Source organism: Equus quagga, chromosome 7, assembly GCF_021613505.1.
Source record: "Equus quagga isolate Etosha38 chromosome 7, UCLA_HA_Equagga_1.0, whole genome shotgun sequence".
Taxonomy (NCBI): domain Eukaryota; kingdom Metazoa; phylum Chordata; class Mammalia; order Perissodactyla; family Equidae; genus Equus; species Equus quagga.
Window position 1 is genome coordinate 24,448,107 of NC_060273.1, and position 22,945 is coordinate 24,471,051.

The window sequence follows — 22,945 nt, forward strand, 5'->3', positions numbered from 1 at the left end:
CAAGCCATGCTGTGGCAGGCGTCCCACATATAAAGTAGAGGAAGATGGGCATGGATGTTCGCTCAGGGCCAGCCTTCCTCAGCAAAAAGAAGAGGATTGGCATATGTTAGCTCAGGGCTAATCTTCCCCCCTCCCCCCTCCAAAAAAAGGCAAAGGTCTTAGGCATAGCTCTTGTGGTGAGGCTTGGTCTGGTTCAAGGTGGTTGTTGATTACATCTCCTTGATGTAACAAAAGGAAAAAAAAAATTTTGGAAAAACAGTTAAACGCTTCCAAACCCACCCTTGAGTTCCTCGCGGCAACTAGTCGGTGACATTACCACAGTCCCACTCTCACAACAGCACACTCACACGCAGAAACACACATACTCCATGCCTGCACGCACACAGCCCACGTGCTCGGTTGCAAGCCCCCCTTGTGACCCAACCAGGAAACGTGGTCTCCTCCACCCTCGACTGAGGAATCTTGTCCCAGCCGCGCTGCCGTTGGGCGCCAGGTGTCGGAGGTCACGGCAGCGTGGGCGGTGGCTTTTTTTTTTTTTTTCCTACCCGGAAACCGCGGCTGCCGGATCCCAGGCGGGCCCGTGTCGCGGCGGCGTGAGGCAGACTGGCCTGGGGCTCGCGGCTGTCCCGTGGAGCCAGACGCTGCGGCCGGCGCGCTGGGGAGGATGGTGCCGAGCGGCCCCGGGCCCGCCGCGCGCCGTCGCGAGTGAGCCCTGGGCGTCCGCGGGCGTCCGCCGAGCAGCTGGCCCGGCCGGGCCGGGGCGCGCCGCTGCCCACCAGGGCGTGGTGAGCCGGGGCGGGCGGGCTGGGGTCGGGGCTCAGCCGGGGCTGGCCGCGAGGCCGGGAGGGGCCGCGCTGCTCCGGAGCGGCCCTTCCGGCGGGTTTCTTCGTCGCCTTTCGGGGCTGCAGCCCCCGCCCCAGCTGCTGGTGGGGGTCGCGCGCCTCAGCCCGGGACTGGCCTGCGCTGGTGGCCTTGGCCTGGTCACCCGCCGCCGGGATTTGTCCACCCGCATCCCCGGGGCAAGGGCTCCCCCCCCCCCCCCCCCCCCCCCCCCCCCCCCCGAGATGGTGAGACTGCCAGCATATGGAGCTGAGGCCTGGATCATTTGGATTTGGCACGGGGAACATTTTGGTAGTTTGCTGTTTTTGACTTTGGGTAGTGTTTGCGTTACTTCTCCGTTTGCGAATTATACACATTTCAGAAGGAAGATGGGAGGGACAGACTCACGTATGTGCAAAAACTTAAAAGTGAAATAGTGGCATATTATACGTGTCAAACTTGGTAAATATCTAGAGATGGGATGGTTTCTTATTTGTAGTCGTATTTTAATAGAATGAGTAGCTTTAGGGTCATCCCGAGGAATGTAGTTCTAGTTTCCTTGCTAGGCACCGTCAGAAATAAAACTAGGCCTGTTGTGCGGTTTTGAATTGTGTGAACACCATAACCGATGGACAGCTGGTGAGGGGGGCTCTTGTTGAAGAATCTAATGTCTGTAGTTCTCAACTAGTAGATTACAGCCCTCACTGAGTGATGAATGATGAGCTGCTTTGCAGCCTGCTAAAGCAGGAAAGATTGTGGCTCCTCCTGAATTGCTACTTTCCTGCCTCAAAGGTGAGCTGCTATGGGAGGTAGTGGGAGGAAACGCTCCAGGACTGATGATGAATATTTGATAAACTGGTTCATCCCTATAGCACTCTTGGTCAGCTTGGGGTCTGAGCATTTGTATCCCAGCTGTAGATGTCAGTGCTTGAAAGGTGAGAGCACCTTCCTGCATCCACACTTCATTTAAGGATTCCAAAAGGAAATAGATCTGTTGTGCAGCTAGGATATACTTCGTCATTCCAAGCCTATTTACTCTCTAGGAGTAAGGAGGCAGTGTGTTGACTTCCTAGTAAAAGTGTGGGAAGAATTTCTGTGGCCTAATTGAGGTAGACCGGAATCAGAGCTGCCACCTGCAGCTGGGTACTGAGCTTACCAAATGCTGATTGAGCGCACCTTCTCTGTTTGGACTGTAGCTGCAGCTGCTGCAGGGAAGAGAGACCTAAGTTCAAATATAGTTTCTCCCTGCAAGGAACTTACTTAGAGAAAGCAATAGGCTGTAAAATGTGAGAGGATTTAATTGCCCTATGGAGCTAACAACTATTAGGGATTTCGTTATGGTTAGGATAAGAAAAGGCTTCATAAAGGAAATGAGTTTTGAGGTGGACCTCGAAGGATCAGGAGGATTTGGGTTATTCAGAATTAGCTGGGAAATGAAAGAGCTAGGGGCAGTTGGCGGAACAGCACCCAGGCTGGGTAGCTGGTCAGTAGGTATCTAGAAGTATTGACAGAGGCAGCCAGGTAAGGATTCGTTGCTTTTCTAAGACAGAAAAGCATGTGCTACCCAGTCTGGCTTCTGGGTATCAAAGGATTGTTTGCATTTGATGAGTTTTTCTTGTTCTGTTAAGCAGCCAATGACATAAAGCAGTACTTAGCTTATTTTAAGGACATTGAAGAAGATGCTGATTGTAATTCCTGTCTGGTGTTAACAATCAGGAAATTAAATTTGGTGTCTGCAAGTTGTTTCAGTGCCTGTGTTTCATTTGCGGGAGCACAGCTCTAGTACTGTCTCTGCCACTCTGGCTACAGTCAAGTGATAAACGGCAAGCTCCTTAGCCATCCCCTGAGTGTTTTTAGTGACACCTAGTTCACTTCACAGAGATGCTGTTTGTTTCTCTTACCCAATATTATTGAAGAACCTTTGAAGCCGTTCACACATGATGCCATGAAATTGCTCTGGAACCTTGTGACTAGTCTCCGGACCTCACTTGCTTCAGCCTTAGCCTTTCTTTTAACATGCTCAGGACTACATTATCTTAAATTTTTAATGCTTTTTTTTTTTTTGACTCTTCTACCTTCTCTCTACCCACTTCTCTATCTCCTTCTCATTATAGACAAGCATCTGAAAAAGGGTGGTCCTAACAGGGGACACAGCATGTCATATTACAGGGGATGGCAGATCTATGGGATGTTTTTTTGGCAATGTTAACATGCCACAGAATTCTATTGCTGTGTGAGAGGGCTTTAAGATTTTTATTTTATTTTATTTTATTTTTTGCTATGGCATTCCAGTTAAAATGAAAAAAAAGGAAATGAAGGAAAGATAGGATTTTTAGCAAATTGAATTTTCATTTAGGAGTTATTTTGATAAACATGGAAATCCTTAAATTATCTTTCCACATGTACAAATTGACTAAATTTGAGAAGAGGTCTATAGCTCTTTCTGTGTATGATTACAAAGCTAAATGTAGTCCTGGGGACTACACAGTGACCTTTGCTGATGATAGTCTCCAAAGGACTGTCATTTGCTAGTTGGACTTTTGTGCTGTTTGGTTAAAAGTACTGTTTTCAAAACATTTCCCAGTTTTTACATTGAGTTTGGATGTAATAATATAATTTTATATTGAGCTTGTAGTGTTCATTTAATCTTGTTATTGCTTATAGTTTGTTTTCTTAAATATCTGTTAATTAAACCCCAAATCATTAAATTTTAATATGAGGATACTTTTAATTTGTCTTTTAGGATGTCAGCAATTAAAAAATTGAAGAATAAAGAGATTTTCAATTTTGGGACTGTGGTGAATTTATTTTTTAAAAAAGAGAGGGGGCATGTTGGAAGTTACCATGATTTTATATCATGACTTTGAAAATAGAACAATGCATTCATTCGTTATGAGTAGAAATACAGCTGAAGTCTGAATTTTGGGAATAAGTCTGGTTACAGATATGTAATTATATCAGCCCATGTTGTTCTTCCCTTTTTGTCTTTATTCGAGTACCGAAGTTGCCTGAAATGCATGTTTAGCAACTAAAAGTTGATGCTTTCTGTTGTAGTTTCTCTTTTGATCATTTAAACTTGAGTTATTGTGAAAGTTTCTTCTGCACTGTGAATTGTATTAGATTAAGAAACAAGAAACCATTGGTAGAAGATTCCACTCACCTTTGCTTTATGCTCTAATTGATGAGACTGCTGAGTGAGATGGGAGTTGCTTTGCTAAAGAGATGGAAAATAAGTTAACCATTTTAAACTTCAAAAAATTGATCCTAATTGTGCTTTTATGGAAGTCAATGACTAAAATACACTTTATGTATCTGTGACATGTGATTTTTTTTTTTTTTTTTTTTTTTGCTTTTCAACTTGGCATTTGACTTTTGAAACCTGCTTATCCACCCTGGTGTTGTGATTGATGGCACAGCTTTTGGGGTCAGATGAATTAAGTCACAGTCTGTCTCTGCCATTTCTTTGAAATATAACCTTGTACAAATTACTTCTTTTATTTTCCTTTTCTGTAAAATGAGGATAGTAACGTCTACCTAGGAGTATTGTGAAGATTGAAAAATAATGTATGTAAAGCACTTGGCATGGTGTCTGGCACATGGCACGTTTTAAGTGGTAGCTGTTAAAAATGCTGCTCTCTGACTCTCTCCTTAGCCCTTTGTAATGTGGTTTCTGCCTTCACATCTCCCTAATGAAAGGGGTTTCACTTACATCACTATTGGTGTCTTGATTGCAAAATTGTATGGATACTTTTCAGTTTTTATTTCATTTGATGGGATTGACTTTTTATTCAAACCCATCACATTTGTTGGGAGGCAGTAGTATGCCTAATGGTTAATGCGTGGGCTCTGGAGGCTGGCTGGTTGACTCTAGTTCAGTTACTATTGTGTGACCTTGGGCAAATTAGCTAACTTTCTTTTGCCTTAATTTCCTCATTTGTAAAATACAGATGTTGTGAGGATCATAAAACAGGTGCAAAACTCTTAGAACGGTGTGCCTCTCTCACAAAAAGTTAGCAATAATGTTAGGTGTTACTGTTAAGCACCTTCTCAGTGCCGGGCACTGCCGACGTAGAGAGACTCCAGAGACAACATCCTAACAACGAGAGATAGCAGGAGCAGGCTGCATTTGGAGTGCAGTTTGGCTGACGAAGGCAGTGTCATTTGGGAGGGAGTGAGAGCGACTTGTGAGAGACATTTAAGATGTGGGAACGGACTGGTCACTGATAACTGGTTGTAGGAGAGTGAGAGAGTCAGAAATGGCTGGCAGGGGTCACTGGGTAGATGGCTGTCTTTCCTTATGGGGAGGAGCTGATTTGGCGACTTGGGATGGATTTTGGCCTTGTTGGTGCAAGGTGCCTGTGGGTCATCTAAGGAGGGAGCTTCAGTAGGTGGATGTTTGGATCTGGAGTGAGGAGATACATAAAACTGACAGGAAGCTCTGAATGAGCGTGTCCACCTTGAGCAGAGGCCCAGCAAGAACTCAGGGGGAATTTGGAAGAAGAGTGAGAAGGAAGGGGTGGCCACAGAAGTAAAAGGAAAGCCAGGAGAGTGAGGTCCTGGAAGCCCGAAGGCGGCGTGGCTCTCAGTGTCAAATCCCACATGGAGGTGAGTTAAGGCCTGAAACTCAGAGTGGCTTTAGCATCTGAGCCCTTACTAGGTCTTTAGACCTAGCGCGAGGTCTTACTGGAGACCTTCAAGTTTTCCGTGTCTTCCTTGCTACTCATTTGCCTCTCTGAGGATCTGTCTGCCTACACTCACTGCTTCATGGTGGGGGAATGAGGATGGTTTTTACTCAGTGCTGAGGTAGCTGGGTGCTTGAGGTTGCACGGGGTTTCTTTGATAGAGCGCATATCTTCATCTCTGCTAAGTTTTAGATGACCTGGCACCACATCCATTAATGTTCTTTATTAGACTCAGGGTTTGCAGCCCCCAGCCTTAAAGCCCTTTGAATATCTCAAACATCACAGGATATTTGAGAAATGCTACTTTAATTTTTACATTCCAAATGGACCTCTCGCATCAAAGTGAGTTCCTGCCATCCTGTCCTAGCACAAGACCAGTGTGTTTGCCGAGGTGGGCATATAGAGCAGGCTTGTGCTCTCATCCTCCCCTCTCTCTCATTCTCCCTATGGCCTTCCCCCCGTGTCCCCCAACACTTACTCTCTTCAAAACTTTGAAAAGGGCATGACTTTATAGGAGAGCTTTAAGGAATTTTGCATTTAGCCTGAGGTCAAAAATCTAGTTTAAGATGAATGGTGATTTTGTTCATGAGAAGTGAACTTTTTGGTTTGGGTCTCAGGTAGTGTTTTAGTGTATCTTAATTGAAAATGTTAGGAGCTATTTAGGAGATATTATCTGGGAATATGGACTCCCTATCCTGTCCAAAGATTCTAGTTTTAAACCTGGAGAAGTAGCCATGTGGTATAAACGGGCTTCAGAGGGAGGGAGAGAGACTGTGAAAGGACTCGTGTATCTGGCATAATGGGTGTTAATTTACTTCCTTTCTAATAAAATATTATAATCAAGTTGCAAATTAGATATTTCTGCCCTCCCTGGTCCGTTGGGAGACCAGCCTCTTTTTCCTGGCTCTGTTCTCTGCTTACAAATGTGTTTGTTTCCTCACTTCTTTTGACCCCACTGTCTCTTGTCCCTTTCATTTGAACCAGTGGTGTTCACTTAGTCCCTCAGTGTCCTCATCCTTGTTCTTATCTCCTTTCCATTTGATTTCTCCCCTCCTAGAGGATTGATTTCAGAGGTCATCAGTGATCTTGCCAGATAGAGGATTATGCAAGCTCAATTTCACTTGCATGCTTTTAAAGAACAGAGAGGCTCAGAGGTCTTTCTTTCCTTACTCTTGTTCACTTCTCAGCAACATTTGGCTGGTACCTCTCGGTTTTTGAATCTCTTCTCCCTTGCCTTGCAGGACACCTCACCATCCTGGGCACCCGTTTGGCTCATGGTCACATCCTCCACTGGCTTCTCAACCTCTGCCCTAATGGAGGAGCCTCTGCTTCTCTGGAAAACCTCTGTGCACCGCCTGCCCCAGGAGCACACAGTACTGGATTGTGTGGAGGAGCCTAGTCTAAATGTTATTTCTCATTTTATTCTTGGTTTCTCACAGATCCCTCTAACCACAAATCAGTGCAAGTTAAGCTTTGCCTTTTTGTAGTACCAGGACCATTCTGGTTTTAGAGGATCATGTTGTTTTCTATTTTTTTTTTCTAGGTTGGTTTAAGAAATCACTCTAAAGTTCTGTTTTTTCCTATTTATTGCCTTTATTAATGAAGAAAATGAGTGGAATTAAGATTTAATGAAGTTTTATTTTGGCCACCAGTCTTGCAGGATCAAATGAAGATTATTTATATTTATAAATTTTATGTTTTTGTTTTTAAATTTTATATAATATATAAAATTTATATATGATAAATTTTGTTTTTATATTTTTATATAAAAATATATTTTATTGTTAGAAATTATTACAAAGGAGATACATATTCATGATGGATATTTTAAAAAAACATAAACAAAGAAGAAAAATAATGTAATCTCACCAGCTAGAGATAATCACTGCTGTTTACATTTGAGGATATGTTGTCTTTTTTCCCATGTGGATGCTTGCATATATAAATATACTCTCTCATACTTAAAAAACCTGAAATAGCCTTTATTTTGTGAATGTTACTTTAGATTCTTTTTTTGTATTATATAAGTTTCAGGTGTACAACCTTATAATTCGACATCTGTGTACATTACAAAGTGATAATCTCCAAAAGTCTAGATAACCATCCATCACCCTACAATTTGACCTCCCTTCACAACGCTTGTGCCCACCCTCCAACTCCTTTTCCCTCTGGTAGCCACAGTGTATGCTCTCTGTCTATGAGTTTCGTTTTGTTTTTTTGTTTGTTTTAGATTCCACATATGAGTGAAATCATATGGTATTTGTCTTTTTCCTTCTGACTTTTTTCGCTTAGCATGATACCCACAAGGTCCGTTCATGTTGTTGCAAATATCAAGATTTCATTCATTTTTATGGCTGTCGTATTCTAGTGTGTGTGTGTGTGTGTGTATATATATATATATATATGTATATAGCACAGTTTCTTTATTCATTAATTCATCAGTGAACCACTTTGGTTGTGTCTGTATCTTGGCTATTGTAAATAATGCTGCAGTGAGCATAGGGATGCATATATCTTTTCAAATTAGTGTTTTTGTATTCTTTAGATAATTAGCCGGAAGTGGGGTAGTTGGATCAAATGGTAGTTCCATTTTTAATTTAACTTTTTTTTATTGAGTTCATAGTAGTTTACAACATCGTGAAATTTCAGTTGTGCATTATTACTTGTCCGTCACCATGTGAGTGCTCCCCTTCACTTCCTGTGCCAATCCTCCAGCCCCCTTCCTGGTAACCAGTGAACTGTTCTCTTTGTCCGTGTGTTTGTTTGTCTTCCACATATGAGTAAAATATGTGGTGTTTGTCTTTCTCTGTCTGGTTTATTTTGCTTAACGTAATTCCCTCCAGGGCCATCCATGTTGTTGTGAATGGGACAATTTTGTCTTTTTTTATGGCGGAGTAGTATTCCATTGTATATATTTACCACATCTTCTTCATCCATTCATCAGTCGATGGGCGCTTGGGTTGCTTCCACATCTTGGCTATTGTGAATAATGCTGCAATGAACATAGCGATGCATAAGTCAGTTTGAATTGTTGATTTCAAGTTCTTTGGATAAATACCCAGTAGTGGGATAGTTGGGTCATATGGGATTTCTATTTTTAGTTTTTTGAGAAATCTCCATACTGTTTTCCATAGTGGCTGCCCCAGTTTGCATTCCCACCGGCAGTGTATGAGAGTTCCCTTTTCTCTACAATCTCTCCAACATTTGTTATTTTTTGTCTTAGTGATTATAGCCATTTCCTGTTTGTTTGTTTTTTGAGGAAAATTAGCCGTGAGCTAACATCTGCTGCCAGTCCTCCTCTTTTTTGCTCAGGAAGACTGGCCCTGAGCTAACATCTGTGCCAATCTTCCTGTACTTTATATGTGCAACACCTACTGCAGCATGGCTTGACAAGTGTTGCGTAGGTTCGGCATGGGATCCGAACCAGCGAACCCCAGGCCGCTGAAGCGGAACGTGCAAACTTAACTGCTGTACCACCAGGTGGGCTCCTGATTATAGCCTTTTTAACAGATATAAGGTGATATCCTAGTGTAGTTTTGATTTGCATTTCCCTGATGATTAGTAATGTTGAACATCTTTTCATATGCCTATTGGCCATGTGTCTGTCTTCTTTGGAGAAATGTCTGTTCATATTCTCTGCCCATTTGTTGATCAGGTTGTTTTTTTGTTGTTCAGTTGTGTGAGTTCTTTATATATTATGGAGATTAACCCCTTATCGGATATATGATTTGCAAATAAGTTCTCCCAGTTGATGAGTTGTCTTTTTGTTTTGATCCTGATTTCCTTTGCCTTACGGAAGCTCTTTAGTGTGATGAAGTCCCACTTGTCTGAGAAGACCTGGTATTCGAAAAGATCCTTTTAAGATAGATGTCAAAGAGTGTACTACCTATGTTTTCTTCCAGAAGTTTCATGGCTTCAGGTCTTACCTTCAAGTCTGATCTATTTTGAGTTTATTTTTGTGTATTGCATAAGATAATGGTCTACTTTCATTGTCTTGCCTGTCACTGTCCAGTTTTCCCAACACCATTTATTGAAGAGACTATCTTTCCCTATTGCATATTCCTGGCTCTTGTGTCAAATATTAACTGTCCATAGATGTGTGATTTTATTTCTGGGCTTTCAGTTCTGTTCCATTCATCTATGTGCCTGTTTTTGTACCAGTACCATGCTGATTTGAGTACTATAGCTTTGTAGTACATTTTGAAGTCAGGGATTGTGATGCCTCCAGCTTTGTTCTTTTTCTCAGAATTGCTCTAACTATGTGGGGTCTTTTGTTGCCCCCCATGAATTTTAAGACTCTTTGTTCTATTTCTATGAAGAATGTCATTGGGATTCTGACTTGGATTGCATTGAATCTATAGATTGCTTTGGGTAGTATGGATATTTTAGCTACGTTTATTCTTCTGGTCCATGTACATGGAATTTCTTTGTCATTATCAATTTCTTTCAATAATGTCTTATAGTTTTCTTTGTATGTGTCTTTCACCTCCTTGCTTAAATTTACTCCTAGATATTTTATTCTTTTTGTTGCTATTGTAAATGAGATTTTATTCTGGAGTTCTCTTTCTGTTAGTTCATTATTAGAGTATAGAAATGCAACTGATTTTTGTAAGTTAATTTTCTACCCTGCAACTTTACTGTAGTTGTTGATTATTTCTAATAGTTTTCTAGTGGATTCTTTAGGGTTTTCTATATATAAAATCATGTCATCTGCAAACAGTGAGAGTTTTACTTCTTCGTTTCCTATTTGGATTCCTTTTTCTTGCTTAATTGCTCTGGCCAAAACCTCCAGTACAATGTTGAATAAGAATGGTGAGAGTGGGCACCCTTGTCTTGTTTCTGTTCTCAGAGAGATGGTGTTCAGGTTTTTCCCATTGAGTATGATGGCTGTGGGTTTGTCATACATGGCCTTTATTGTGTTGAGGTAATTTCCTTCTATCCCCATTTTGTTAAGAGTTTTTATCATAAATGGCTTTTGGATCTTGTCAAATGTTTTCTCTGCATCTATGTAGATGATCGTGTGATTTTTATTCATCGTTTTGTTAATGGTATGTACCACATTTATTGATCTGCAGATGTTGATTGCTCCCTGTGTCTCTGGTATAAATGCCATTTGATCATGGTATATGATCTTTTTGTTGTATTCCTGTATTTGGGTTGCCAATGTTTTGTTGAAGATTTTTGCATCTATGTGCATCAGTGATATTGGCCTGTAGTTTTCCTTTTTTGTGTTGGCCTTGTCAGGTTTGGTATCTGGGTGATATTGGCCTCATGGAATGTATTAGGAAGTGTTCCATCTTCCATAATTTTTTGGAATAGTTTGAGAGGGATAGGTATTAAATCCTCTTTGAATGTTTGGTAGAATGGTAGGGAAGCTGTCTGGTCCTGGACTTTTATTTTTTGGGATGCTTTTGATTACTTTTTCAATCTCTTTACTTGTCATTGGTCTATTCAGATTATTTGTCTCTTCTTGATTCAGCTTTGGGAGGTTTTAACAGTCTAAGAATGTATCCATTTCTTCTAGATTGTCTAATTTGTTGGCATATAGCTTTTCATAGTAAGTAAGCTTTTTCTTTGTAAGTCTGGCTAGATGTTTGTCAATTTTGTTTATCTTCTCAAAGAACCAGATCTTTGTTTCATTGATCCTTTCTACTGTCTTTTTTGTTTCGGTTTCATTGATTTCTGCTCTTTTATTATTTCCCTCCTTCACCTGACTTTGGGCTTGTTTGTTCATCTTTTTCTAAATCAGTTAGGTGTAGTTTGAAATTACTTATTTGGGATTTTTCTTGTTTGGTAAGGTGAGCCTGTATTGTGATGAATTTCCCTCAAATACCACTTTTGCTGCATCCCATATGAGTTTGTATGGTGTGTTTTCATTTTCATTTGTCTCCAGATATTTGATCTCTCCTTTAATTTCTTCAATGATGCTTCTGTTGTTCAGTAGCATTTTGTTTAGTCTCCACATCTTTGTCCCTTTCTCAGCTTTTTTCTTGTAATTAATTTCTAGCTTTATAGCATTATGATTGGAGAATATGCTTGTTATTATTTCAATTTTTTTTAATTTATAGAGGTTTACCTTGTTTCCCAACGTATGGTTTATCCTTGAGAATGTTCCATGCGTGCTTCAGAAGAATGTGAATTATGCTGTTTTTGGGTGCAGTGTTCTATATATGTCTATTAAGTCCAACTGTTTCAGCTTTTCGTTTAATTCCACTGTTTCCTTGTTGATTTTCTGTCTGGATGATCTGTCCAATGATGTGAGTGTGGTGCTGAGGTCTCCTACTTTTATTGTGTTATTTTTAATATCTTCTTTTAGGTTTGTTAATAGTTGCTTTATGAACTTTGGTGCTCCTGTGTTGGGTGCATAGATATTTATAAGCGTTATTTTTTCTTAATGGAGTGTCCCTTTGATCATTATATATTGCCCATCTTTGTCTCTCTTTACCTGCCTTATCTTGAAGTCTGTTTTGTCTGATAAAACTATTGCGACACCTGCTTTCTTTTGTCTGCCATTACCTTGGAGTATCATCTTCCACCCCTTCTCTGAGCCTGTATTTGTCATTGGAGCTGAGATGTGTTTCCTGAAGGCAACAAGTTGTTGGATCTAGTTCTTTAATCCATCTTGCCGCCATGTGCCTTTTTATTGGAGAGTTCAATCTGTTTACATTGAGGGTGATTATTGATGTATAAGGGCTTAGTGCTGTCATTATATCACTCACTTTCTGGTTTTCCAGCATTTCCTTTGTTTCTCATTCTGTGTGTTTTGGTCTACCCATTGAATTATGCAGTTTTTTATGCTGTGTTTCTTAGTTTTTTCTTTCTTTATTTTTTGTCTCTGTTCTGCTTTTTAATTTAGTGGCTACTCTGAAGTTTGTATTGAGAATCTTATGCATAACATAGTCCAATTTCTGATGGTCTCTGATTTCCTTGGTCTAAACTGATTCAGTCCCTTTCCTCCTCCCCTCCTAAGTTGTTATTAGTATATCTTATTCCAGCTTGTGTTGTGAGTTTGTGGTTAAAGTGACAAGATTATCTTTCTTTTTAGTGTTTTCCTTTCCTTTAGCCGAATGGTATACTTAAATATTTGCTGCCCTATTCTGATTCTGTCTACCTATTTAGCTCCTTACTCTGTGTTTTGTGACCCCCTTTCTCCCTTTTTTTCTTTTTTCAGCTATCAGGGCCTTCTTGAGGATTTCTTGGGGGGTGTTTGTCTTGTGGCTATGAACTCCCTTAGCTTTTGTTTGGGAAAGATTTAGTGTCTCTCTTATATCTGAAGGATATTTTTGCTGGATAGACTATTCTTGACTGGAGATTTTTATCTTTTAAAGTTTTGAATATGTTGTTCCATTTTCTCCTAGCCTGCAAGGTTTCTGCAGAGAAATCTGCTGAAAGCCTGATAGGGGTTCCTTTGTAGGTTATTTTCTTCTGCCTTGCTGCCCTGAGTATTCTTTCTTTGTCATTCATTTTTGCCATTTTTACTACTATATGCCTTGCAGTAGGTGTTTTTCCGTTGACAAATCTAGGAAATCTGAAAGCTTCCTCCCCACACATTTCCCTCTCATTCCCCAGATTTGGGAACTTCTCTGCTATTATTTCTTTGAGCACGCTTTCTGCTCCATTCTCCTTCTCTTCACCTTCTGGGATACCTATAATTCTTATGTCACATTTCCTCATTGAGTGGCATATTTCTCAGAGACTTTCTTCATTTCTTTTTAGTCTCTCTCCTCTGTCTGGAGCATTTCAACATATCTATCTTTGATTATGCTGATTTGCATCTCTCTGGTGTCCACACGAGCATTCAGGGAATCTGTATTTTGTTTTTTCTCTTCCATTGTGTCTTTCATCTCTAATATTTCTGATTGATTCTTCTTTATAGTTTAAATCTCTTTTGTGAAGTAGCTCCTGAACTCGTTGAATTGTTTCCCTATATTTTACCTCATTGAGTTTTTTGATGATAGCTATTTTGAATTCATTGGCATTTAGTTTACTTATTTTTGCATCTTCAGGACTGATTTCTGGGTGCTTTTTTTCTCTCTGATCTGGAGATTTGATGAATTGTCTGATGCTGGAATGACAGGTCTTTCCCGTTGTGATATTATTCGGTTGCAGTTACAGCCTATCGCCACTGGATGGGTGTCGAGAGCCACATATTCTGAGCTCTCTGCCTTCAGCGGAGATGCCACAGTGTGGGTTGGGGGAGGGGTGCTTTCCCCTGCGTGCAGTCCTGGGTTTCCTGATCAACTCTTGCTGTCTGGTCCCCTGGGGTCTTGGCTTGATGATGTCACCCCCACACGAAAGCTTTCACCCTTCACGTTAGAGGGCTCTCCTCTAGGCTGCAAGGGCCCTAGGGAGTCCTGGGTGATCCCACTGATGTGCGACCCCTCCCCCACTCCTTCCCTCATGTAGCCTCCCGTGGCAGCTATCCCGGTCTTTAGGGGAGGGAGCGAAGTTTTCTCCTACCCCATTCCAGCTCCTCTGAGGGCTGCTCCAGCCTCTCTGCCCTCTGTCGTGTGGCTGCTGTGACTCTCTGAGGATTTTTCTGCTTTTAGGGTATTTTCTGTTGGAATGTGGTTGCTCCTTTTTGTGTATGTTGGAGGGGAGGAGGAGTCCCAGGCAAGCTGATTCGCCATGATGCTGATGTAACTCCTACTCTGTGTCTTTTTATTGGAGAATTCAATCCATTTACATTTAGAGTGAATATTGATATATGAGGGCTTAATGCTGCCATTTTCTCACTCGTTTTCCAGTTCTCCTGCATGTCCTTTGTTTTTCATCCTATGTACTTCGGACTGCCAATTTGGTTAGGTGGGTTTTTTTTGCTGGATTTCTTAGTTTTCTCCTTATTTATTATTTGTGTCTCTATCCCACTTTTTTGTTCAGAGGTTACCATGAGGTTTGTATGCAAAATCTCATAAATGAGATAGTCCATTTTTTGATGACCTCTTATTTCCTTAAACTAAGCAGATTCAGTCCCTTTCCTATTCTTCTCCTAAGTTGTGTTTGTCACTTCTTATTCCATCTTGAGTTGTGAATTTATGGTTAAAATGACAAGATTATTTTTGTTTTTGGTGTTTTCCTTCCCTTTTTCCTTAATGTTTTACTTGAATATTTGGTAACCTGTTCTGATGGATAGCTACAATTTTCTGCTTTTGTCTACTTATTTATCTCCTTATTCAGGGCTTTTAACCCCTTTCTTCTTTTTTTTTTCTTTTCAGGTATGAGGGCCTTCTTGAGGATTTCTTGTTGGGGAGGGGTGTGTCTTGTTGCAGATGAACTCGCTTAGCTTTTGTTTATCTGGGAAGGTTTTTATTTCTCCATATCTGAAGGATATTTTCGCTGCATAGAGTGTTCTTGGCTGAAAGTTTTTGTGTTTCAAAGATTTGAATTAACCATTCCATTCTATCCTAACCTGTAAGGTTTCTGCTGAGAAATCCCCTGAATGCCTGATAGGGGTTCCTTTGCAAGTTACTTGTTTTCCCTTGCTGCCTTTAGTAATTTTTCTTCCTCATTGACTTTTGCCAGTTTTACTACTATATGCTTTGCAGTAGGTCTTTTTACATTGATATAGTTAGGAGATCTGGTGGCCTCTTTCACGTGGCTTTTCATTTCCTGCCTCAGGTTTGGGAAGTTCTCTGCTGTTGTTTCCTTGCATAAGCCTACTGCTCCATTCTCCTCCTCCCTCTGCAATACCTATAATCTTTATGTTGAATTTCCTGGTTGAGTCAGATATTTCTCAGAGACTTCCTTCATTTCTTTTTAGTCTTACATCTCTCTCCTCCTCCATCTGAAGCATTTCTATGTTTCTGCCCTCAATTTTGCTGATTTGTTCCTCCATGATATCAGCTCTGTTGTCCAGGGAATCCTTATTCTGCCTTATCTCATCAGTTGGGTTTTTCATCTCCAGTATTTCTCATTGGCTATTTATAGTTTCAGTCTCTTTTGTGAAGTAGCTCCTGAGCTCGTTGAATTATCTATCTGCATTCTCTGTTAACTTGATGAGTTTTTTAATGACAGCTATTTTGAATTCTGTCATTTAGGTTGTAGATTTTTGTGTCTCAGGATTGATTTCTGGGTACTTGTCATTTTCCTTCTGGTCTGGAGACTTAGTACATTTTTTCATACTGCCAGATGGTGTGGATTTGTGCGTCTGCATTGTGGTAGTATTTGATTGCTGCTTCCACCTGTTGGCATGGGCTGTAGGTCAAGAGCTGCATATTCTGAGCCTGCTGTGATCCACAGGACAGCTTCCAGGTGAGGGGCTGGGTTTCCTGGTATGGGGGAGGAGCTCTTTCTTTCTCCTGTGTGATCTCAGGGGCTTCTCACTCTGCCTTCACTATCTGTTCTCCTGGGGTGTTGGCTTGATGAAGACACCGCTGCAGTAGCTAGTCACGTGGGGTTTTTGGACTTTGGACATCCATGGTGTTCTTGTTAAGGGCTGCTGCTCCCTCCTCACTTCCTCTTGGAGGCCACGTGCAATACCTGGGATGCTGTCCTTTGGGGAGGAAGAGAGCTTTCTCTTCCCTTGTTCCACTTCCTTGGTGGAGAGGGGGTGTTACATCCATTGATGTAAGTGGGGTAATAAAACCCTCTTGTTATTGTATTGCTGTCAATTTCTCCCTGTAGGTCTGTTAATAGTTGCTTTATATACTTTGGTGATCCTATGTTAGGTGCATATATATTAATAAGTATTATGTCTTCTTGATCGATTGATTTTTTTATCATTATGTAATGTCCATCTTTGTCTCTTGTTATCTTTCTTAGCTTGAAGGCTATTTTGTCTGCTGTAAGTTTGGCTACATCTGCTTTCTTTTGGTTGCTATTTGCTTGGAGTATCAGTTTCCATCCCTTCACTTTGAGCTTATGTTTGTTTTTATAGCTAAGAAGGGTCTCCTGGAGGCAACATATTGTTGGGTCTTGTTTTTTAATCCATCCAGCCAGTCTGTCTTTTGATTGGTGAATTCAATCAAATTCACAATCAAATGTAAATTCACCATAATGTACATTTAGTGTGATTACTGATATATGAGGACTTAGTGCTATTTTAGCATTTGTTTTCTCATTGCTCTTTGTTTCCATTATTTCTTTTTCCTTGTGTTTCTGTCTGCCATTTTGGTTCGGTGGTTTTCTGTGATATGGTTTTCAGTTTCCTCTATTTTTATGTTTTGTGACTCTGCTCTGAATTTTTGCTTTGTGGTTACTATGAGGTTTGTATAAAAGGTCTCATAAGTGAAAGAGTCCTTTTTTTGTTGATATCATCTTCATTTGCCTATGCACATTTCATCCTTTTCCTCTTCCCTTCTTTTTTTATCACAAATTATCCCTTTTTGTATTGTGAGTTTGTTACCAAATTGAAATGGTTATTTTTAGTGCTTCCTTTCCCTTTGTCCTTTATAAGTGTTTACTAACCTATTCTGATGATACAGAGTTGCCATTTTCTGATTCTATTTATCACCTTGCTCAAAACTTTGTATACCTTTGCCTTTTTGTGTTAGGTAGGAGAGCTACTTTCAACATTTCTTGTAAGGCAGGTCTAGTGGTGATGAACTCCCTCAGCTTTTGTTTGTCTGGGAAAGCCTTTATTTATCCTTCATATCTGAAAGATAACTTTGCTGGGTAGAGTATTCTTGGCTGACAGTTTTTATCTTTAAGTGTTTTAAATGTGTTTTTCTACTCTGTCCTGGACTGTAGAGTTTTCTGTTGAGAAATCTGCTTAATGTGAGTTACCTTGTAGGTTATTGTTTTCTCCCTCCTGGCTTCCTTTAATAACCTTTCTTTGTCATTGACTTTTGACAGTTTTAGCATGTGTTTTGGAGAAGATATTTTTGCATTGAGATAATTGGCTGTTCTTATAACTTCAAGGATTTGTATATCCAGTTCCTTCCCCAGGTTTGGGAAGTTTTCTGCTATTATTTTTTTAAATAAACTCTCTGCTTTCTCTCTCTCTTATTCTTCTGGGACACCCTTTATGCTTATGTTGCCATTTCTAATGGAGTCAGATAATTCTCATAGAATTTCTACATTTTAAGCCCTCCGCCTTTAGCCGCAATGGCGGTGTGCAGCGTGGATTGGGGGAGGAGGGGCACTTTTTCTTGGGCACAGACCTGGATTCCGATCAGCTCTCACTCTCTGGTTTCCTGGGGCCCTGGCTTGATGGGGGTCCCCCCACACGAAAGCTTTCCCCCGATAGAGGGTTCCTGCTGCACGGGCAGTGGGAGTCCTGGATGATCCCACGGACATGTGGCCCGTCCCCCGCTCCTTCCCTCACCTGTGGCAGCAATCCCAGTCTCTAGGGGAGGGAGTGAAGTTCTCTCTTACCCCGTGACAGCTCCTCTGAGTACGGCTCCAGCATCTCTGCCCTCTGTCATTTGGCTGCTGTGGGTCTCTGACAATCTCTGTGTTACTAGGATTTTTTGGTTGTAATTCAGTTCTTCCTTTGGTTGTAGTTTGGAGGGGAGAGAGTCCTGGTGAGCTCACTCCAGCATGTTGCTGACCTGGTTGGAGGAGGAGCTCAACAAGGAATGTCTCTCTCCTTTTCTGCTCCCTATTTCTTTTTATATGCAATTCAGATTGTGTTCTTTCTTAATAAATGAAAGCCTAATTTAATATTGATATTTTCATTTCTGAATCCATTTATTAATCTTATTTAGGGTCATTACTAGATTTGTACTTGTTTTTTAAAAAAATCAGTTTTTTAAAGCAGATTTCAGGTCACAGCAAAATTGAGAAGAAGGTCCAGGGATTCCCCATATAACACTCGGCCTCCACACATGTGTAGCTTCCCCCATTGTCAACATCCCCAAGCAGAGTGATAGATTTGTTACAGTTAATGAACCTGTAGTGACACATCATTATCCCCCAAAGTCCATAGTTTACATTTGGGTTCACTATTGGTGTTCTATGTTTTAGGAGTTTAGATATGTATCTACCATTATAGTATTGTGCAGGGTATTTTCACTGATCTAAAAATCCTCTGTGCTCTGCCTGTTCATCCTTCCCTCTCTTCTGCAACTTCTGGCAACCACTGATCTTTTTTTGCCTTTTCCAGAATGTCATATAGTTGAAATCATATAGTAGATAGCCTTTCAGATTTGCACCTTTCATTTAGTAATATGCATTTAAGGTTCCCCCATGCCTTTTCATGACTTCATAGCTTGTTTGTTTTTAGTGCTGAATGATAGTCCATTATCTGGATATATTAGTTTATCCGTTCACCCACTAAAAGATATCTTGGTTGCTTCCAAGTTGTAGCAATTATGAATAAAGGTATTCTAAACATCCCTGTGCAGGTTTTTGTGTGGACATAAGTTTTAAACTCCTTTGGGCAAATACCAAGGAGTGAAGTTGCTGTATCATATGGTAAGAATGTGTTTAGTTTTGTAAGAAATCACCAAACTGTTTTCCAAAGTGGCTGTACCATTTTGCACTCCTACCAGTAATGAATGAGTGTTCCTGTTGCTCCACATCCTTGCCAGTGTTTGATATTGTCAGTGTTTTGGGTTTTGGCCATTCTAATAAGTGTGTAGTGTTATCTCCTTGCTGTTTTAATTTGCATTTCCTGATGACATATGATATGCAGCATCTTTTTATTTGCTGATTTTCCATTTGTATATATTCTTTCATGAGGAGTCTGTTAAGATTTTTGGCCAATTTTTTAATTGTGTTTAATTTTCTTATTGTTGAGTTTCAAGAGTTCTTTGTATACTTTGAATAATAGTCTTTTATAAGATATGTCTTTTGCAAATATTTTCTCCCAGTCTATGCTTACCTTCTCATTCTCTTAATGTCTTTTGTAGAGCAGAAGTTCTTAATTTTAATGAAGTGCAGCTTATCAATTCTTTCTTTCATGGATTGTGCCTTTGGTGTCATATCTAAAAAGTCAGCACCAAACTCAAGGTCATCTAGGTTTTCTCCTATATTGTCTTCTAGGAGTTTTATCGTTTTGTATATTACATTCAGGTATGTGATCCATTTTGAGTTCACTTTTGTGAAGGGTGTAAGGTCTGTGTTTAGATTCAGTTTTTTGTATGTGGATGTCCAGTAGTTCCAGCACCATTTGTTGAAAAGACTTGTCTTTGCTCCTTTGTCAAATATCAGTTGACTTTATTTCAGTGGGTCTATTTCTGGGCTCTGTATTCTGTTCCATTGAACTATTTGTTCTTTTGCCAATACCACAATGTCTTGCTTATTGGAGCATTATAGGAAGTCATGTAGAGTCAGTCGTCCAACTTTGTTCTTCTCCTTCAGTATTGTCTATTCTGGTTCTTTTACCTCTCCATATAAACTTTAGAGTAAGTTTGTTGATGTCCACAAAATAACTTGCTGGGATTTTGATTGGGATTGTGTTGAATCTGTAAGTAAAGTTGGGAAGAACTGACATCTTGGCATATTGAGTCTTTCTATCCATGAACATGGTATATCTGTCCACTTATTTATTCACTTTTGTTCATGAGGGTTTTGTAGTTTTCTTCATACAGATCTTGTACTTTATTTGTTAGATTTGTACCTAAGTATTTATCTTTGAGGGTGCTGATATAAGTTGTATTGTGTTTTCAATTTGGAATTCAACTTGTTCTTTGCTGGTATATAGAAAGCAATTAACTTTAATATATTAGCCTTATATCCTGCAGTCTTGCAATAATTACTTTCTAGGTTATTTTTTAGTTTATGTTTTAGGTCTGGATTCATTTGATTCATTCATTTAACAAACTTGCATTTTTAAATCACCTATTTTGTGTCTAGATATTGATTATGCACAGACAAGTAAGACATTGTATCTGCTCTTAAGAGGCTTACAGCTTGGTTGGGAAGATAGGCATATACACAGGCAACTGCAGTAAGATGTTTCAGTCTCTGAGAAATTTGCAGAATAGAGTAGAGACATAAAAGTGAAAGTGATTGCTTCTCCCTGTGGGGCTGGCAGACAGGGGCCAAGGGACATTTCATAGAGGAGGTAACCCTTGAGCCAAGTCTTGAAAGAGGTGGGTGAAGTAATTGGGTGTGGTTCATTAAGGTCAAGAGGACCAATAGACTTGAAAGCTTGAAGCTCCGATATTGTCTGCTATGTTCTGCGAATTGCAAGCAGTTAATCAAGCCATTGAAAAGTAGATAAGACGTGGCTCATGGTGGACTGCCATTCTAAGGAGCTTGGACTTTATACCTTGGTCATTTGGAGCTCTGAGAGATTTAAGCAGTAACATGATTAGATGTGCGTTTGGAAAAATCACTGACAGCATGTGGACTATGGATTATTTGACTGGTAGCAGGAGGATCCAGTTGAGACTCTTAGCCACAGTTAGAAAAAAATATAACAAGGGCCTGAACTAAGGGGAGTAGCAGAGGATTATGGAAAGGAAGAGGCAGAAGTAAGAGATGTTAAAGAAATAGAATCTTTAATACTTGGTAATTTTGTGGATATGAGGGGTAAGGCAGAAGTAGTCTAGGATGTTTTCCAAAGTTCCAAATTGAAATGGGGAATACAAGAGAAGGAGTCAAATTGGGCAGAAAAGCAGATGAGTTCAGTTTTGGATATGTTGTGGAACATATAGGTATAGAGATTTTCAGTGGGCACTTGGATATAGAGGTCTTAGGGCTGTAGAGACATGTGGCAAGCTTATACAGTGATCAGTCTATCATCTTAACAAGAAGATAGAGCACAGTGGGTGGATCTGAGATGTATTTTGGAAAGAAAATCAGTAAGATTTGCTGTTGGATTAAATTGGTGGTAGTGGTGATGAAACGTAATGCAGCTAAAGAAGGAATGTGTTGAGGGAAATTTATATTCTGAAATGCTTAATGAGAAAAGACAAAAAAAAATCTGAGATAAGGTTCCAACTGAATAAGTTAGAAAAACTGAACTGAGTAAACCCAAAGAAAGCAGATGTAGAAAAATAATAAAAAATGTATTTAGAAATTATTGAAGTAGAAAACAAATTACCTAGATATAATCTACAAAACCAAATATTGGTTCTTTGAAAACAACAAATACAATACGTATCTGTTAAGACTGATTAAAAATAGAGTGGAGATGGCAAACACACAAAAACGTTTGTAATGAAAAAGAACATAACTACAAGTAAATTAAAAATTAAACAAAACACAAAATAATACTGGGCCAGAAATCTTAAAAACTAGTATGAAATGGGCAATTTCCTAGAATAATGTATCTTATCAAAATTGACTCAATAGAAATAGAAAACTATAAGTAAAACTGTAAGTCTATACAGATAGTCATTAAAAACATGAATAAGTGGTTAAGACAACCCACCAAAATACAAAACCAAACAAAACTTGATGGATCCAGATGGTTTTTTAGTCATGGTCTATCAAGCTTCCAAGAGATAGAAGCGAGTATCTTATACACATTGTTCTAGAAATAGATGAATGAACACATTTAATTAATTTTATGATAATAGGATGACTTAGTCATACTAGTCAAGGAGTTACACAGTTAAGGAGAGTGTGACAATGGCCTATAATTTTCTTATCCCACTTATGAATAGATGTGGAAATTTGAATAAAATTTAGTAAACATAAATCAGCAATGTAGTTTTAAATCATCACATTAAGTTTTTCCAAGGAATGTAAATATGAATCAACATAAAATCCATTAACGTTGTTTGTTTGCTTTTTGAGGAAGATCAGCCCTGAGCTAACATCCGTGCCCATCTTCCTCTACTTTATATGTGGGTCGCCTACCACAGCACGGCTTGATGAGCAGTGCCATGTCTGCACCTGGGATCCGAACTGGCGAACCCGAGGCTGCTGAAGCAGAATGTGCGCACTTAACTGCTGTACCGCTGGGCACCCCATTAACATAGTTTATGGTAACAGATTAAAGGAGAAAAATTGATTGTTCAGAGGTTGCAGATAAAGAATCCATTAAAACGTAAAATTTACTTATAATGAAAGTCTCTTTGCAAACCTGAAATAGAAGAGTACTTCCTTAACCTGTTGAGGGATTTCCTTCAGAAACTTTTATCATATACTGTATTTAATAGTGAAGCATTGGAAGCATTTCCTTTAAAGCCCAGGGATGAGGCAAGGATTTCTATTGCAACTTCTTTCTTCTTTCTAAGAAAAAGAAAAAACAAATAAGAGCTGAAAAGGAAGAAACACTATTGTTGCTTGCAACGTGGCTGTCTACACAAAATCCAAGAGAAGCTACAGACAGGCTAATTAGAATTTAAAAGATTTCAGCAAAGTGTCTGGAATCAAGATTAATATGCAAAAGTCTGTTACTTTTGTATAAACTCATAACAATAGAAAATGTACGATTTTTTTTGTGTGGCTTTGTTTCTTTTTCTTATTTATTTTTTTTTTAGTGCAGTAACATTGGATTGTAACATTATATGGCTTTCAGATGTCATCATAATGTATTTCAAATTCTGTGTAGATTACATCATGTTCACCACCCAAAAACTAATTATAGTCCGTCACCACACTTG

At 39.6% G+C, this 22,945-nt stretch overlaps 1 protein-coding gene across 2 annotated transcripts in view; it reads left to right on the forward strand.

The window, feature by feature from the left end:
* Positions 1-551: 551 nt before the first annotated feature.
* The window catches only part of TMEM248 (transmembrane protein 248), a 44,088-nt gene continuing 21,694 nt past the window's right edge, over positions 552-22,945 (forward strand). Inside the window, exon 1 of one of the 2 annotated variants that reach the window (XM_046666811.1) lies at positions 552-785. Coding sequence is in view for 1 of the 2 variants with exons in the window: in XM_046666810.1 (XP_046522766.1) it covers positions 1,084-1,131 (48 nt within the window). In the remaining variant the exon portion in view is untranslated. Of the gene's footprint in view, positions 786-1,068; positions 1,132-22,945 lie in introns of those variants that run through there. The other variant, XM_046666810.1, reaches the window with a different exon arrangement.